The 17,797-nt window shown below is 36.9% G+C and overlaps 1 protein-coding gene across 11 annotated transcripts in view; it reads right to left on the reverse strand.

Annotated features, from left to right (window-relative positions):
• CAMK2D (calcium/calmodulin dependent protein kinase II delta) overlaps positions 1-17,797 on the reverse strand; it is a 286,632-nt gene that overhangs the window by 194,437 nt on the left and 74,398 nt on the right. For all 11 annotated transcript variants that reach the window (XM_032462294.1, XM_032462269.1, XM_032462239.1 and 8 more), the window contains exon 3: positions 1,860-1,919. In XM_032462294.1, coding sequence (XP_032318185.1) covers positions 1,860-1,919 — 60 coding nt within the window. The remainder of the gene's footprint in view (positions 1-1,859; positions 1,920-17,797) is intronic.

The raw sequence follows: 17,797 nt of genomic DNA on the forward strand, positions 1-17,797 counted from the left end.
TGAGATTGTATCTTGGAAGTTTAATCTAGCTGTGACTTATACTCTGAAGTACAGAGAAATCTCTTCTGTTAGAAAGGGTCCGAGAGTTCAAAGACCTGAAATTTCCACAGTTGCTTTTGTGCTCCTGAAACATCTTGAGAGAGAGAAGAAAATCTCAAGCGAGGTGACCAAGGAGTTATGACCTCGGTAGATATGTACCCCTAAAATTATTCTCTGTTGTGTCAGAATGTGTTGACGGTGCTATGTCATAAAACCTTAGAATTTTTCCCAGTGTACAACTTCCCCTTTTTTTGGTAAAGTTATTTTGCATAGGGTGTCAAAATGAAAATCATTCTTGATTTAGTTGGGGCGTCTTTGGGTTAACTTTGGTCCGCTAGAGGAAATGGAGGCAACTAGTTTCATTATCTACAAAAACTGAGTTTCATAGAAGGATCCTGATTAAAAACAAAACAAGCAAAAAACCCACTTTCCTTCATAAGAATAACAAGTTCAGTAAACAAAGATTTCATTTTATCTTAAACCTAAGCAAGCAAAGTACTCTTTGAACTATACAGTGGGTCATAGTGTATAATTTTTCTTTAGCCAACATTACGGACTGAACTATGTCCCTCCAAAATTCATGTTGAAATCCCAACTCCCAGTGCCCTCAGAATAGGACTATATTGGAGGTAGGGTTTTTATAAGAGTAATTAAGTTAAATGAGGTCATTAGGGTAGATCCTAATCCAATTATTATTAGTGTCCTTATATAAGAAGAAATCACAACAGAGACAGCATATAAAGGGAAGACCAAGTGAAAACACAAGAAGACAGCCATCTACAAGCCAAGAAGAGAGGCCTCAGAAGAAATCAACTCTTCCCATACCTTGCTCTCAAACTTCTGTTTTCTCACAATTGTGGAAACATTTCTCTGTTTAAGCTACCCAATCTATGGTACTTTGCTACAGTAGCCCTAGCAAAAGAATACAGCCAACCAAGAAATGCCACAGACTTTTATCAGGATAAAATACTAGTAGAGGCAGATCTGCATTTCAGAGTTGTTTTGTTCTCTCTACAAACCAGAAGGTTCCCTTTAGACAGCTGCTAGTTTGTTAATGCTTTAGAGTAACATGGTTGTGCTTACTTATTCACTTAAGAACCTAAAAAGTGCCTACAAAATGCAGGATACTAAAAACTTCAAGGCAGGAATAGAAACTGAATGGCTCTATACATAAAAATAAAGAACTATAAATCTTTGTCAATGATTTTGCTAATTCTACTGCACTAGCACTCCTTTACTTCCTTTTACATCAGAAAACTTTGATTGCCAATAAAACTGACAGACCTGGGACAGTAACATTTTTCCAAAATAATCAAAATTATTGTCACAAAATATGGCATTTTCTTTTCCTCTGATTCTTTCTTCAATTTCTCTTACATTTATCAATGTTTTAAAATTTTGAACATTATCATGCTATTTTATAATTCATGAGGGAAAATATTCCAAAATATTTTTACTGGCTTCTGGAAGAGAATCAATAATTATGAAGTAAACACTTAATAGGATAGATGAAAAGTAGCAGCTGACTAACATAATGGCAGAAGTTCTGTCTCTCCATATTTCAGTAGCAGCAGCTGACAATCCTTAAAGACACAAAAAAGCACTATTCAACCAATGATGCCTTATATCTTTAAACCATTCTTATGAAAGATCTGCTATTTTTTGAAAAACTCTGAAGAATCTAATGTAACAAAGAACAAAGTCAGGAACCTATTTGAAAATATTCTAGATTATTAAGTTAACAGTTTTAATTGTGACCAAAAAATACAGAACATAAAAATCTAATTAATATTTAAAATATACTGAAAACATTTTCTTACCAATATTGGGGTGCTTCAAAAGACGGCAGATTCTAGCTTCCCTTTCCAGTTTCTGGTGATCTGTTTTAAGAAAAAAAAAAAACAAAAACAGAAAAATGAATCACAACATTTAGCCAAAATAAAAAGATTAAAAGGCAATAAACAGCATATCAAAATGACATAGCTTTTACATTTACTTATCTTTTGATTTGTTTTTAAGAAGTAAACATTTGAATTTGGAATTAGGTAAACACAACATAGTTTGACAGTCTAATTATCTTTTTTTTTTATTGACTTGATGCTTGATAGAGTGAGGTACAGAATAGAGCTGAATTTAGATGTGGGCTGGGGACAAGAGAAAATGGCACCAAAGAATAGTATTCTTTCTTTACCCTATGTATATCATGTTATAACAACTTAAAGAAGCCAATATAGACACACATTTAAGCAAAGGATATATATCTGGCAATTGGAACACCAATGGAACCAGTGCTAAACAGGGTTAATTACAGTTTATCCTTAACAATGACGTGTTCCCTGTCCCGTCATATTTTCTATCAACCCCTCTTCATACAATTATTGGTCCAGCTTCTTGGGTGTGTGACGCTTTTCCTTATACCAAGGACTCCCCCAAACCCTAAATTGCTTGCTCATCTCCACCCTTTTCTGTTTCCCTAACCATTTCTTTGAAGGGGAGTAGACCACTGTAACTACCTGATACTCTTCTTTGGTTTCTTTATGGTAGTTCCTGTACACATAATTGTAGCCAAAAGCACTACCCAAAACACAAAATCAATGGCAGAAAGAGGCACGAACACAGGAGAAACACATGTTGCCAAAAAGAACAGAACTATGGAGTGGTCCTTAGTTGTAAGCGTTTATATACAGAACTTGATTTAGACCCTATAATAGCCCTCTAATATAGGCAATATTATTATCTCTATTTTACAAATACAAAAACTAAGGCAGGCAGAGGTTAAGTGACTTGCCCTAGATTACAAAATTAGTAAGTGACATCTACCAAATCTGCTCACATTAAATACTGTCATGAAACAGTCTTTAGAGAATGAGGGGGACACCTACCTAACCACCCCATACACAGTTTATGCTAATGGTTCTCAAACTCTGTGGTCTCAGAACCCCTCAATACTCTTGAGAATTATCAGGGACCTCAAAAAACCTTTATCTGGATTAGATCTCTCAATGTTTATTCTATTAGAAATAAAACTGAGAAAAAAATGTAAATTTATATTAATTCACTTAAAAACAATGAACCCATTATATTAACATAAGTCACTACATTTAATTTTTAAACTCTCATTTGAAAACAATTGAAACTTACAGAAAATTTAAATAGTACAAAAAACACCTGTGTACTCTTTATTCAGCTACATTAATATTTTACTCATTTTGTATCATTTATGCTCTCTCCCTCCCTGTAATTCATGTAATTGTAAACATATATTTATCTAATTGATACACAGGTATATATAAACATATAAATGTATATTTATACCTAAAATAACTTTTTTGAACCATTCGAAGGGAAGTTACCCTGAACATTTCGGTGTATATTACTAAGAATTGTGATATTCTCTTACAATCATAGTAGTTATCAACTTTAGCAAATTTAACATTGATACAATACTTTAATCTATCGCACTTACTCAAATTTTGTCAATTTAAGACAATGATGTCCTTTGTAGGATTTTTCTCCTTTTAATATAGGCTCCAGTCTAGGGTCAGATATGGCATTTAGTTGTCACTTCTCCTTTGCTCTTTTAATCTGGAATATTTCCATCATTTTCCTGTGTCTTTTAGGACCTGACATTTTTGAAGAATATCATCATGTCTATTTCCTAAAAAGAATATTTCTCATTTTGGTTTTGTCAAGTGTTTCCTCGTGATGTGACTGAGGCTATGCATTCTCAGCTAGCACATTATCCTTCTCAGGCTGTCACATCTAGAGGTACACATTGTCCAACTGCCCCTCAAAAGTGATAGCTTGGATCACCAGGTCAAAGTGCTGTGAAATTTCCCTGCTAAATAATTATTGTTTTAAAATTTTTTCCTCTGTAACTAGTAAGTATATGGGAAGATATTTGAAAACCATGAAAACATCCTGTTCCTCATCAAAATTTCCCTCTAGGTTTAGCATTCAGTGATGATTCTTGCCTGAACCAATCTTTATTATGATGGCAGCAAAATGCTGATTTTCCAACACCAGCATAGTAACATATTTTTCATGAAAAATACTATATTCCTCTCCCCCTTCCAAAAAAAAAAAGTGAGAAGAGTGACACTGTTGCATTTTTGCAATCTCTTTGAAGTCTGGCTTAATAGAGGACAGCTGAATTCTTATGTCTGCTTCTATATTCAATACGCTGCAAGATGTTGTTTGGGTGAAGTGTATAAAGACAATCTGACTCACAAGGACACAGAGTTGGACAAGAAGGAAGTATTATAATAGATAATTGTGCATGTTATTCTTTAATATTATACCAAAACTCAACAAATGGTAGTTTCTTAAAGGTTAGTTGCCATGTGAAATCTGAAACCTTATTAATAAACTTTATGAATCATATCAATGAAGTTATGAACTTCAAATTTATTTTCAACACTATATTTTCTAATATAAAATTTTTACTCTGCCACATTAAAATCCACTGCTCCTCCTTGCACGTGGAGTCTTCTACTGAGGCATAATTTTATAACATGACACAGCGGTCATTTGGAAAATATCAGTTCAATAAGTTATATAGTTCTTGCAAATGTTGCCACGTTTCATTATACACTATCAGAAAAGTAAGTTGTTAATATCACCACTAATCTCATCGGAACATTCTTTAAATTTAGGGATCAGTCTAGGTTTCGTGGGCAGATACAAGTTTTCCAAAATTCCAATTTTGTTTGAAAGCCAGAATTGTGTTATTAGCAATAAATGCTGTCAGTTGTTCTTGAAATGACAGGATCACTTTGTTCATTTTTGAGAAAATGCCTGTCAAAAACCTAAATCTGAATAATCACAGCTAGTTGTTCAGTTATTTCAAGTAAAAATGGTGTTTCATGAAGAAGTAGCTAGTTCATCTTCAAACTCAAACAAACCTCAAATGTGCAGGTACAAGTGTTCTTTGAGCTAATAATTGTACTCTGATGTGGAGTAGAGGTGCTCTTTGCATTCTTCCTGTTGAGTCATGCAGAATGTTGTGTGATCAAAGGTTTAATAACAGTAACAATTTTAATTGGTTCATCAAGGACAATCTGAAGTGAAATGAGCTCTTGCGATGAGGGGGTCTATGAGTGCATGTTGCTGAAAAATACAGAGTCCAATAGTACAGTCTGATACCACTGCTCTGATTCAGGCAAAGGTCTCAGCAATTTTATCCACTATTGATTTTGCATCACATGTACAAGTGTCAACACATATAAAAAGAAATACCTGTCATTCAAGTCACCCAGTCTATGAAACTTTGTTATGGCCTCCCTGCAAACTAACAGACCTAAGTACTAGTTTTCTATTGCAATATAATGAATTGCCACAAACTTAGAAGCTTAAAACAATACACAATTTTAACCTTGCATTGTCTGCGGGTGAGGAACCTAGGCATACTTTAACTGAGCTCTTGACTTTAAGGCCTCTCACAAGGCTGCAGTGAAGGTATTAGCCAGGTTTGGGGTCTCATGTAAAGTCCAGACTGGGAGGGATCTGCTTCTGAGCCTGTCGAGTTGGTGACAGTACTTAATTCCTCAAGAGCTGGTGATATGAGGGCCTTAGCCCCTAGCTGGCCATGGGCTAGAAGCTGCCCTCAACTTGCTTGCCACGTGCCAGCAACAACTTGCTTCATCAAAGCCACCAAAAGCAAGAGTCTGCTAGCAAAAGGGAAGTCACTACCTTGTCTAGCCCAATCACAGAAGTGACACCCCACCACACTTCTCATATCTGATTGTTAAAAGCAGGTCACTAAGCTGGCCCACTTTAAGGGGAAGTAATTATATAAGGAAAGGGGAAGCAAGGGTCATCGGGGCCATCTTAGAGGTTTTGTGCCACATCTGACTATAAGCACTGATGTTTTCATGAGCTTCTCTCTGATAAGCAGCTTCACTTACTTTCTCTTACACACAATTACATAACTTAGAGATCTCTTATGAATCATAAGGCATCTGCACTCTTCCACTGGGGCATGTTTTGACATCCCAAACAAGATGATAGAACTAAAGTTTTCATTAAAATCAGAATTTAGCAATAATGGAAATACATATTGCCTGTATGTTTCACATTCAACATCAAGTTCATGACTTTAGAGGAAGTAGGTAGGTGAGGAGGAGTGATTAAGTGCCTATTATTACCAAAAGCATACTTCTGTATTTATCCTGCTAAAGAGATGGAGTTAGTTTTACATTTAAAATTCCCTTCACTTTTAACTGACTGGGCAACAAAAATCATACACCCTACCCTCACCATTCCCAGCGATCACAACTACAATGGTAAGAGGCCAAAACAGACCACAAAAGGCAAGAAAGACATCCATAATACTGTTTATTACCATCTGAAGATTTCCTTTTATCATCCCCACACCCTGCAGCTAGTGTAGAACCAGTTTCATTTATCATTTCATATTTATTAAAGTACTCAATCTATAATAGTTTGACTTTATTCATCTCCTGTGAAACTCAAGTCCACAATGCTGTATGAATAAAAGTATAACCCTGCAGGCTGCAATCTTGTCAAGTCTGATAAGGTACATGCTGTTAGTGATACATGGTTGAAGACCTACCGTATAAAAATGCCTTAAGGAAAATATACTATCATTCAGTTTTGACACAAAATCAGTAGGGAATAGTATTACCCAGGACAGAGAACTCTGGATTTTAAAACAGTTTCTGAGAATTTTGAGAAAATGTATTTATTTCTTCCTAGCTTTAAGGTATTTTTGGTTATTACTAACTTAATAAGATATTTTATTGCAAATGAGGTGGAAAACACAAATTTGGACCTAATGAAATAAATCCTTCACTCCTGTTCCCAATCTAATTCTAATCTTTATGCAAAATAACTCTGATCACAAATAAAATTAAAATGCTAGCCTTGAATCACTTTCATAAAGCAATAGAAGTATCATTAAAGCTACATAAAGCAACAACTTATTTATCTGGCAGCATCAAGGAATGAGCTTTTATCAGTAAGTTAATTTCAAAAGTAACTCCCCCCCGCACTGTCAATGACAAAGCTTTAAAAGGTAGGGGGAATCTAATAGTCGTTGCTTTCTTGCATAGATGATGTAATTTAATCTTTTTGAAGCCACAGGTTCATCATTATTAGCTTTAGTTATTACTCTGCTATGTTTCAGGGAAGGCCTCAGAGGCTGCTGAGGTGTAAAAGCCCACAGGTCGCTGCCCTGTGATCCAGTCTGCCCCCTATCTCTCCATGAGGAATCACATTGTCAGTGTAGGAGATGCCAAGGGATGGTTTGGGCAGGGTGGGGAGTTTGGCTTTCTGTCAGAATTGGTCACTTACCACCTCTCCCCAGCAGTGTGGGCACACACACACAAACACATACCCACACAGACGAGTGTAAACATACAGCCTAAGGAGACATGGCTTTGCTACACCAAGAGAACTTAATTCTTCTAGCTCCCCCTCCCTTAAAACAGATCCCCAGCCCTAAAATTATCCTATACAGAAATTATGGAGGAGTCAGCCATGCGGCCCATGAAAATGCAAAGTTTAAAATCCAGCTCCACCATTAATTTTTGTTCTGCTGGCCTCCTGCTTCCCAGCTTAAGCCGCTGCCTTCCTGCTCCTGTCTCCTGGGTTCTCCCTTGGCCCTAGGCTCTAGTGTGAGATCAATGCCTCAGAGCCACCTTTTTTAAGCTGCTTCTCTGGCTTCTGCACTGCAACCAGCCCCACTTGATTCTCAACTTTTTTCACATTTGTTGGGCTTCTAAGAAACTACACTTTAAAGCAAGAAGCTCCCCTGTTCCCCATCTAAAACCAAAGCTGGCTGGTTATTCATTCTCAGAAGAGGGAAGAGTAAACAAAATAGACCTAAACTACCGCACATTTGTTGTCTGTTGCTGTGGTTGTTTATTATGCCTTTTCTATTCTTCATACTTTTTTTTTCTTCTTTTTTTGCTGCTTTGAGTTTCTCCAGCAAGGATATAAAAATATACAATAATCACAGCCTGCCAGTGAGAACCTAAAGTGATCTCTGAATAAAAGGCACAGTCTTTAGTGTACAGATTCTAGAGCACTATAATATGGCTACCTATATAGAGATCCTACTCCTGCAGGTTTTGGGATTACATTCTGAACACATTTTTCTTCTTAGAAAAATTACTTTTAGCTGAATGAGGCCTTTCTCTGGTAGGAATATAACTTCTGTCCATTTAAAGTAGGTCACATTTAAAACCAGATTATGAGTTAGAAGGAACTATTTAAAGGTTCACTTCATTACAGACCTGAGCATGATATGTATGGATTTAAAGCTATCATATTCATTTAACAAAAGGTTCTTTAAATTAATAAATATTATACTTTCACTTTACCCATTTATTTTGAACTATGTTTAATCCATACCATAAAACTGATTCTTTAAACTATGTATTTGACCCAGATTCTTCCTGACATCTGGTGTTGGTCACTCTCCATTATTCTGCTGCCCACTAATATCCTGGAGGGATGGCGATATCTCAGGTTTTGGAGCGGAGCAGACAAGAGTTGCTATCTGGTTCCACCAGTTACTATTAGCTAGGTGTCAAAGTTCCTTGACCTCTCAAAAGATTCTTCTATAAAATGAACATAAGCTACCTAGCACCAGGCACTGTACCTGGAACAAAGTATAAAATCAATAAATTGTAATCAATATCATCATTATTGTTACTAAAAATCTGTTCAACTTTAAAAGAACTAGATCTGTAAAACATACATTAAAAAGTGTATCAATTCCATCAAGTATTACTCATTTTATATGCACTATAATATATTATGAAAACATATTTTCCATAAAATCATATGATTATATTATTCAGGCCTTTGATAACTGAAATAGTGGGGAAATCACTGATTATCAGTGGTCAGAAAGAGACAAAATCAGTATAGTAAAATCTGGACAAAAACTCGTAGTTATTCAATTCTATGGTACACTCTAAATAGCTCAGAAATAAGAATACAGAAAAATTTTTATCTAAATGAAAAACCTTCAAATTAACCAGTTATATACAAACTAGTGATACTCTTTTATTCATCATTTCACATATCCAAAATAAATGCCATTCTGATAGATAAATTATCATATAATATTGTTTAAGAGGGAGCTGGCAGATAATATATTTCGCATACTTCCTAGATCTGTAAAGGAATAAGCAGTGAAACTTGATGTCACCATTCTTATGTTGTCCTACAGGAGAAATATCTTCTCTCTTCCACCACAATAATGGCATTCACTAAGACACATGACATTATATCTTCTATGAAAATAATGCTTTAAATAAAATTACGCAAATGTAAAACAAAATCCCTATCTTATAAGGCTCCTGGTTCCGCAGCAATTTAAACAAGAATACAATGTTATAGACCTTTTAAAATTGTAAACAATAGTAAACATTAATTTACATAAAATACTTCCATAAAACTGTTTGTTTAGTATCTGATTATATAGAATATCTACATAGCTACCAAAAATGGAGTGAGGAGATGGGAACACTGTTCAGACCTAACAGAAGTCTTAGGACATCTCTTGGCCCCTCACTAGCTCTCATTGAGGGGCTAAGGAATTTGAACTGAGCTGGTATCCTTTGAAAGAGGGAGCAGGAGCATAACTGTGTAGAGCACAGGCACAGAGCACTGGAAATGAGAATGTTGCTTTCCTCTAGTTGATAAAGGGAGATGGGCAGAAAGCCTTGCTTATGGCCCTTGTAGCAACAGGTGACCTTAGCCAGCTCTCCTTCTGGGTCTACAGCCCCTGATGGCATTGCTGTCTCCCTTTCAGAGGGGTGCCTCTGCCTGCCTGAGTATCTATCATTCTGCCAATGATATCAGTCACTATAGGTTCTAGAGAAGGAAACCAGTACTATGAGGGTCCGCAGAGGATTCCATCATGAGGAGCAAACCAGGAAGCATAAGAACAGGAGGGAGGTATCCAGAACAGGCAGATAGCCAAGACAAGTCCCTGCAGTTGACCATGGTCAAGACTTGTCCACAGCAAGACACTATAAACATCTTAGGAGAAAACACAAGCAAAACATTATCTGATATAAACATCAGCAATGCTCTCCTAGGGCAGTCTACCCAGGCAATAGAAATAAAAGCAAAAATAAACAAATGGGCCCTAATTAAACTTGTAAGCTTTTGTACAGCAAAGGAAACCATAAACAAAAAGACAACCTACGAAATGGAAGAAAATATTTGTGAAAGGTGAGAATGGCAAGGGCTTAATTCCCAGAATATATAAATAGCTCATACAACTTAATAACAAAAAAACAAACAACCCAATCCAAAAATGGGCAGAAGACCTAAACAAGCAATTCTTCAATGAAGACATACAAATGGCCAATAGGCACATGAAAAAAATGCTCAATATCGCTAATTATCAGAGAAATGCAGATCAAAACTACAATGAGGAATCACCTCACACCATTCAGAATGACCATGATTCAAAAGTCCACAAATGATAAATTCTGGAGAGACTGTGGAGAAAAGGGAACCCTCTTACACTGTTGGCAGGAATGTAGTTTGGTGCAGCCATTATGGAAAACAGTATGGAGATTCCTGAAAAAACTAAAAATAGACTTACGATATGATCCAGCAATCTCACTGGCATATATCCAGAGGGAACCTTAAGTCAAAAAGATACATGCACCCCAATGTTCATAGCAGCACTATATACAATAGCCAAGACATGGAAACAACCTAAAAGTTCATCAACAGATGACAGGATAAAGAAGCTGTGGTATATTTATACAGCAGAATACTACTCAGCCATAAAAAAGAATAATGCCATTTGCAGCAACATGGATGGATTTTACCCATCCATGGAGATCATCATTCTAAGAGAAGTAAGCCAGAAAGAGAAAGAAAAATACCATATTATATCACTTATATGTGGAATCAAAAAAAAAAAAAAAGACAAATGAACTTATTTACAAAACAGACACAGACTCACAGACATAGAAAACAAACTTACAGTTACCAGGAGGGGAAGGATGTGGGAAGGGTTAAATTGGGAGTTTGAGATTTGCAGATACTAATATATATATAAAAACAACAAGTTTATACTGTATAGCACAGGGAACTATACTCCATATCTTGCAGTAACTTGTGAAAAAGAATATGAAAATGAATATATGCATGTTCACATATGACTGAAGCATTATGCTGTACACCAGAAACCGACAACAACATTGTAAACTGACTGTACTTCAATAAAAACACACACACACATACACACACAAAAGAATTGTCCACAGAAGGAAAGCAAAACTTTCCAAGATGACATTTAGAACACAAGGTGTCAGACTGAAGAGTTCACACAGAATAGATGTCTGTCAATAGTGCCATTTTAAACTATTATGTCTTAAGTGATTGTTAATAGAAAAAACAAATCCTTATAGGAGTAATTTATGATGCTATTAGATGGTGCATATTAAGAATTAAAGATATTTCCATTTATCTATATCTTTATGTTAAGTGTACATCAATAATTTAATCCATACAAATTTTTTAAAATAGTCTAATTATACTCCTGTAAAGAGGTGTGAGATAAATTTTGTATAATATGTCATTCTGCCCTCTGTCTCCACAATTTGTTCTATACTCCTCTTTCCAGGTGTTAATTTTACTTGTTTTGGAAAGATTTGCCAGAGTTTTCTTTCCTGATTAAGCAAAATAGAGCCAAATTACTTGAGACATGTATTAATCTCTCAAACTGACTACCTAGAGACTAAAAGGACCCAGTACGGAAACAAAGCATATACAATCCACTCTTGACCATTTGATTCCAGTGGCCCAGATGGTTTATGGCAGTTGCGTAGTAACACAAGAGAGCATGTACTTCAGTGACTTGCTATTATTTTTAGCTTTTCTTATTGTGGTAAACAAATTTTGCTGTTCTTAAATATGTTTTTCTAATAATCAGTACACACAATTTATTCAAAATGTGAAAAATATAAAATGTTTATGTAGTTTTTCACAGGAAATTTTTCCTGTGTAGTTTAATATTAAAAATAGAAATGAAAGAGTAACTTCGGATAATAATTTAGAAGAATGTAGGAAAGAGATGTAAGAAATACGGACTTTTATGGTTCCTCTAAGCATCTGGAACACTCAGTCATCCATTTTTTCTGTGAATGAGTTGCCCTCAGAGGTAACTGCGAAGCTAACTTCAGGCCCTTCCAGAGGCACAGGCCACTGAAAGGATCTCAGCTATATAAGCATGTGTTTTCATAAAATGTGCAAATCTAGATATTTTAACACCATCAGTTACAATCATTATTTTTTCCCCACTCCCTCTTCCCCTCTGTCACACTTCCCCTCTGCTGAGTGACATCGAAGTGGCCAGGAACATTTTTGAGATCTAGCTAAGGGGAAGTTTAGTTGAAAATACAGTTTTGTTTGGATTTAATAATACATTTACCTAGTTCATAGACACTTCTTGGTACGTTTATATTTTTTTTTTCCTTTATTTTATTGCTAGTTATCTCAATGTGGGAACACTTCCGGAAGACGCCCGCAGCCCAGCCTGCCCAGAGGTGGGCCCATGATATAAACTTGTACTAGAGTTCACCCCACAGTGTGTGCACAGAGAAGGAAGAGCAATGTTTATTCTTGCTATTTTTCTGAATTTTGTTGTGCTCTGCATATCTGTCAGCTTTAAAAATTTATAATTTATAATTTCTTGTGAGTATTTTCATTCTAAGTATATATTTACTTTTGTGTTTAATTTTGTATTTGTAATTTTATTTTCCTTTATTTAGAATGTCCCAAATTGCATAAGCTTCAGGGCCTACTAAACCTGGCTCCATACTCATTATACTTACAAAAAAACAAAACTGGAAGATACATTCTTGTTTAAATTCTAAACATAAAAAACCACACACCACTTCACAAAATGTATAATATTAATTTTCTTCTTTAAGTAAATAGAACTCATTTATACTACTAAAACTAGTCATTAAAAAGCCATACATATCTTATATTACATCAGTCCTGAGTGACCAACCACAGCGAAAAGATTACCAAGTTGAATATCAGGGGGAAAAAGTGGTTTTCAGTAGAGGCTCTGCCAGAAATAAGGGCAAAAACCGGTCAATCTTACACATGTGAAAACTACACTTATTCCTTCCTATCCTGTGAGAATACTAGAAATTTGATATAACTTATCTTTGTATTTAGGAGGGAAAAATCCTGTTAGACATCATAATTAACCATATTTATTATTAATATATTTATTATTTATTATTAAGCAGACATAGGCACACTGATATTTTGAAGATTAACTTATAGTCTAGCTACTCATGAACTACTAATTAAACTAGAAATTACTGGTTTTTAATAATAATAATACCCTTTGAACTGAAAAGGAATGAAACTATCATTTGTTACAGTGTACTCCACAAGTTAAAAAATTCAAGGCATCTAAAATTCTTGCTTCTACATATTTTAATCATATATTCCTAGTTTACCACATTTCATAGATGCTTTTATTTCCTGTATGCACACACAAATATGAGGCTTAATGCAGCCACCTAAATGGGAAAAAAACCCCAAAACATTACTGAAACAAGATATCAAAATGAAATTGTCTTGGTTTAGCTGAAATCCTGAAGGCTAAAAACAAAACTGTCAAGTACAGGGTGCTCAAACCAAATTCAGGGCTCGCCAAGAGGTCAGCTCAAGCCATCCCTGTCACGAGCCCACTGCTGGTCTCCAGGTGCACAGGAGCAGGTAACAAGACACGAGGCAGAACCGGTGGACAGAGTGGTCAGAACACTCTGCCTCCCTCCTATCCAGTGCAGGGAGGGTGTTGACCCAGGGTACTGAATTAAGGACGGGAGGCGGGGCAGTCTCAGAGAAATATCAGAAGAGGTGCGTCCCTTCGAGTTTGAGGAAAAATAAGCTACCTATTTTAAACCTGACTCTAAAGCATAAAATTGTGGCCGGCTAGCTGCCCTGGTATTGCAAAGCAGGGAGGTCTCTGTGATCAGGCTCTACTTCCACCAGTGGCAAGACAAAGAGGCACATTTCCATGAAACCAGATGGCAGGCCCATAGGAGGAACTGACTGTCTTGCAAGACAATCCCCAAGAGGCCCACCTGGGGAAGCAATGTGATCCCAACAGAGGGGTGGACTGCCAGAAGCCTGGGAGCTGGAAAGGCAGTTTAAAAACATCCAGCCAGGGGAAACATGGCCATCATTAGCATAACTGTCACCAGAGGTCCCTAGAAGATGGTCCCAAAACCCACAAAAATGCCCCATGGGAGAGTCGGCAATCAAGCAACCCTCAGGTGGCAGCAGGCAGAGTAGAACTGCTCCTCTGAAATCAGACTCTCAAAGCTCCTCATGGCTCTGTCCTGAAGGGCCCCACACAGCAACCAGTGACGGGGAGAGGAAGGGAGGTGACAAAAAGTGTTGGGTATCACACCCCTTCCCTGATCCACGGAGGTTCTCAAGCTTGAGACAGGCCTGACCTGGGAGAGGGGAGAAGTTTTAAATGGTATTACACTGGTCAGGACTTTCACATTTCTGAAATGAGACTGGTCTTGTGACTAGAAGGAACTGCCAAACTCTGAAATCTGACCAAGACGTCATCGAAAGGCAGAAGCAAGTATGTACACTGGATTTGAGGGAGAAGCTGAGAAAGGTGAGTTTCAGTGGGGTGCAAATGATCTGATTATGGTATTTTAATGTAACAGTCATAGATTATAAATATCTTCTTTAACACATCTGTAATTATCTAGAATTTTGATTTACTGAATATTGTTATTTCCTTCACATCACAGTCCTCTGCTTTCAGAGTTCCATGTTCAATTCCCTTTGGAAGCAGAGCTATGAAGAGTCTAGGTAGGCAACATGAGAGCATCTCAAGTATGGTTTCAAATCACCTAAAATTTTTCTAGATAACTTACACTTTAAGAGTGTATCATCTTACTCTTTCTGATCCTAAAATTAAAATGCATCTGAAATGCAGGATAAAATTTCCTGGACTTAAGAGAGTGACATTCTTAATTCATCATCATTCTAGATGTCACCCGTCATCATTCATTGGGAGTGAATATTTATCTTTTACATAGAATGCTCTGTCTCAAGTAAGTGCTACATCATATGGAACATGTGTTTGGCACTGGCATGGCACTGCAAACTGGGCCAGCTCTAAAGCAAGAGCTTTTTGCAATCCTGTCTGGCCTAATGCCCACAGTTTACAAGGAGGCATATTAAACGCCACCTAAACTGGTTCCTCCTAAACTCTGAAAGATGTTTGCCTCTATGCGGTAAACTTTCAAGCTGTCAGGCAAAAATCTGACTTGGACTGATGTGAAGTTAATGTCCACTCCCATATGACATGAACAGACCCACAGCCCAGCTGCTAAGTGTCTGTCAATAGAGTGACACTGAAAACAATTTCTGATTTGTGTTAATCCACAGGTATTATCAGCATCAAAGCAAGGCTGCCTAGCAGCTGTAAAGGGGGCAGGGGAAGCCCTAGGAGCTTACTGGGTTTTTTTGCATCACAGTTTAAAGAAATCAATGGCTACCTCTCCCCAGGGAATAAAATGCCAGAGGCACTAGGGAGAAACCCATACTATTTGCTCCTTAAAACCTGAGACTCTAGGAATTCTGCCAAGTGACCTGGAAATGTGGGACCATGACCAGAGGCCACTGAACAGAGCACCCTGTTAGCTTCTTGCAGTATAATCAAATATGCAGCTAAGCTCCACCCTGCGTACTCCACCCTTGACAACTCACCTATCTCCTACACAGTAAACCTTTCTTCCTTCTCACATAGCCTAATTATTCCTGACTTGTTTGTCCCCATCCTAATATTATTTTTAAAAATCCTATTGTAAAAATGATAAATTTCAACTAGAAAAATATATATACATACATGTGTTTTATATATACCCACATATGACACATTTCAGCTAAAAGAAATATCATTTAAAACTCCACTATCGGATATACCATTATTTACATTTTGATGCAGGGCTTCCTAGTCTTTTTCTTTGTATATATATAACATATTCCTTTTGGCTTTAAAAATCAGAGTTTATACACTTTTGTAAACTGTCTAAATTCCTCAAGCAATTGCTTGGTACAGACTGGTAGCGACTGGCTGGTAACATGAATGATAAAAGCTTACAAGCCAGAATATGGGGAGAGGGAATACCCCTTCCAGAAAAATATATCCCAGTCACCCCAGAGAATGCCCCTCTGTGCAGTCTCTGTCAAAACGATGTGACTAACTGGCTCCTGAAAATATCTGCATAAATGGTCAAGTTCTCATGGAATCAGAGGAGAATTACTCTGATTAAAAAGTTCACTTCAAAAGAAAAAACATGAGACTGCTATGTAAATAATGTACATGCAAAGGTTAATACAGTCAGAGTCACACGAAGCCATGGAAGTTTATAAAATGTGTAGGCTTATATGAAAATAAAAAACATGAAATCTACCATCTAAAATAGCTGTTGTTTACTTCATTCATAATTTATCACTATGCTTTTATTCATTGATGTCTGCCATTTGTCTTTTGGTAAGCCAAGAAGATCTATACAGCAATTCTTTTGATCTGTGTGATTAAGACACAATTCCTGTCGTCTTGGAATTTGCAACCCAGATGGAGAGACTCCTTCAGCTCTGATTTTGATATATCTATATACTGGCCAAAATATAATGAAAATATTGGGGAAATATCACTCAAAATCCAGGCTCTTTCTTCACACAAACCATTCAAATCTCATGAAATGTTTATTTGGCTTAAGCGGTTCTCCCTCCTCCCCCCATTGGTTCCCTCTACCCCAACCATTCTGTCTACTTTATTTATTAAAGACTTGGCATCACGCCAGTCTCTACTTCCCCCAAAGCTTGCCAACATGCAGGGCTACTTCAACAAACACATGGTTCCTTGACCACCTCCACCCAATGACCTTCGCCTCCACTCCATTTCAGTCACCATCCTGCAGTCATTCCTTGACACGTGATCATCCTCCCCCAGAATCAGAAAGTTAAAGATCCTGATTAACCACGAACTGTTCACTCTCCAAACTGCTCCTTCAACATTTCCCAGGTAACTGCTTTCAAACCATCAGGACCACCAGTGCACTGACTCCTCCACTTCCCTAATCCATTATTTACTTCCCTCCACATCCCTATGCACTCTACTCCAGCCATACTGGCTGGCCTTCTCTGAGTTCCTCAAATGTGCCGTGGATTCTCCTGCTCAGAACCTTTGTGCACGCTACCCCTACTGCCAAAATACTCACATCACCTCTCGTTGATTTCTATCTACTTACTCTCCATATTCTAAAACAAGCATTTCTCTTCAAGGAAGCCATTTCTAACATGCTGAAATCCCCTATTACTGCTCACACATGGCAAAAACTCCCACTTCACAGTTACAACTAAATAAAAAATCACAAATATCACAAGAGGTACAAGGCTAACCTGGTCAGTCAATCCAGAGGCTGCTATAAGAGTCAGACAAGACAAAACCATCTGAGTAAGAAAACCCTGGATGAGAACTGAGCCTAGATTCTAGAAAATGCAGTGCTTGCTGGATTGAGAAAGATGAGATGATTCATTAGATCATAAGAAAGCTAAAATCAAGTTAATTATTCTATATATATATATAGACATACATATGTATATGTACACACACATATATATACATATATGAACTATAGGCCCTAAATTAAGGAGAGTAATCACTCAAATAAAAATAGCCCCATGTATACAGAGAAAAAAG

The sequence above is a fragment of the Camelus ferus genome, chromosome 2 (assembly GCF_009834535.1).
Source record: "Camelus ferus isolate YT-003-E chromosome 2, BCGSAC_Cfer_1.0, whole genome shotgun sequence".
Classification (NCBI taxonomy): Eukaryota; Metazoa; Chordata; class Mammalia; order Artiodactyla; family Camelidae; genus Camelus; species Camelus ferus.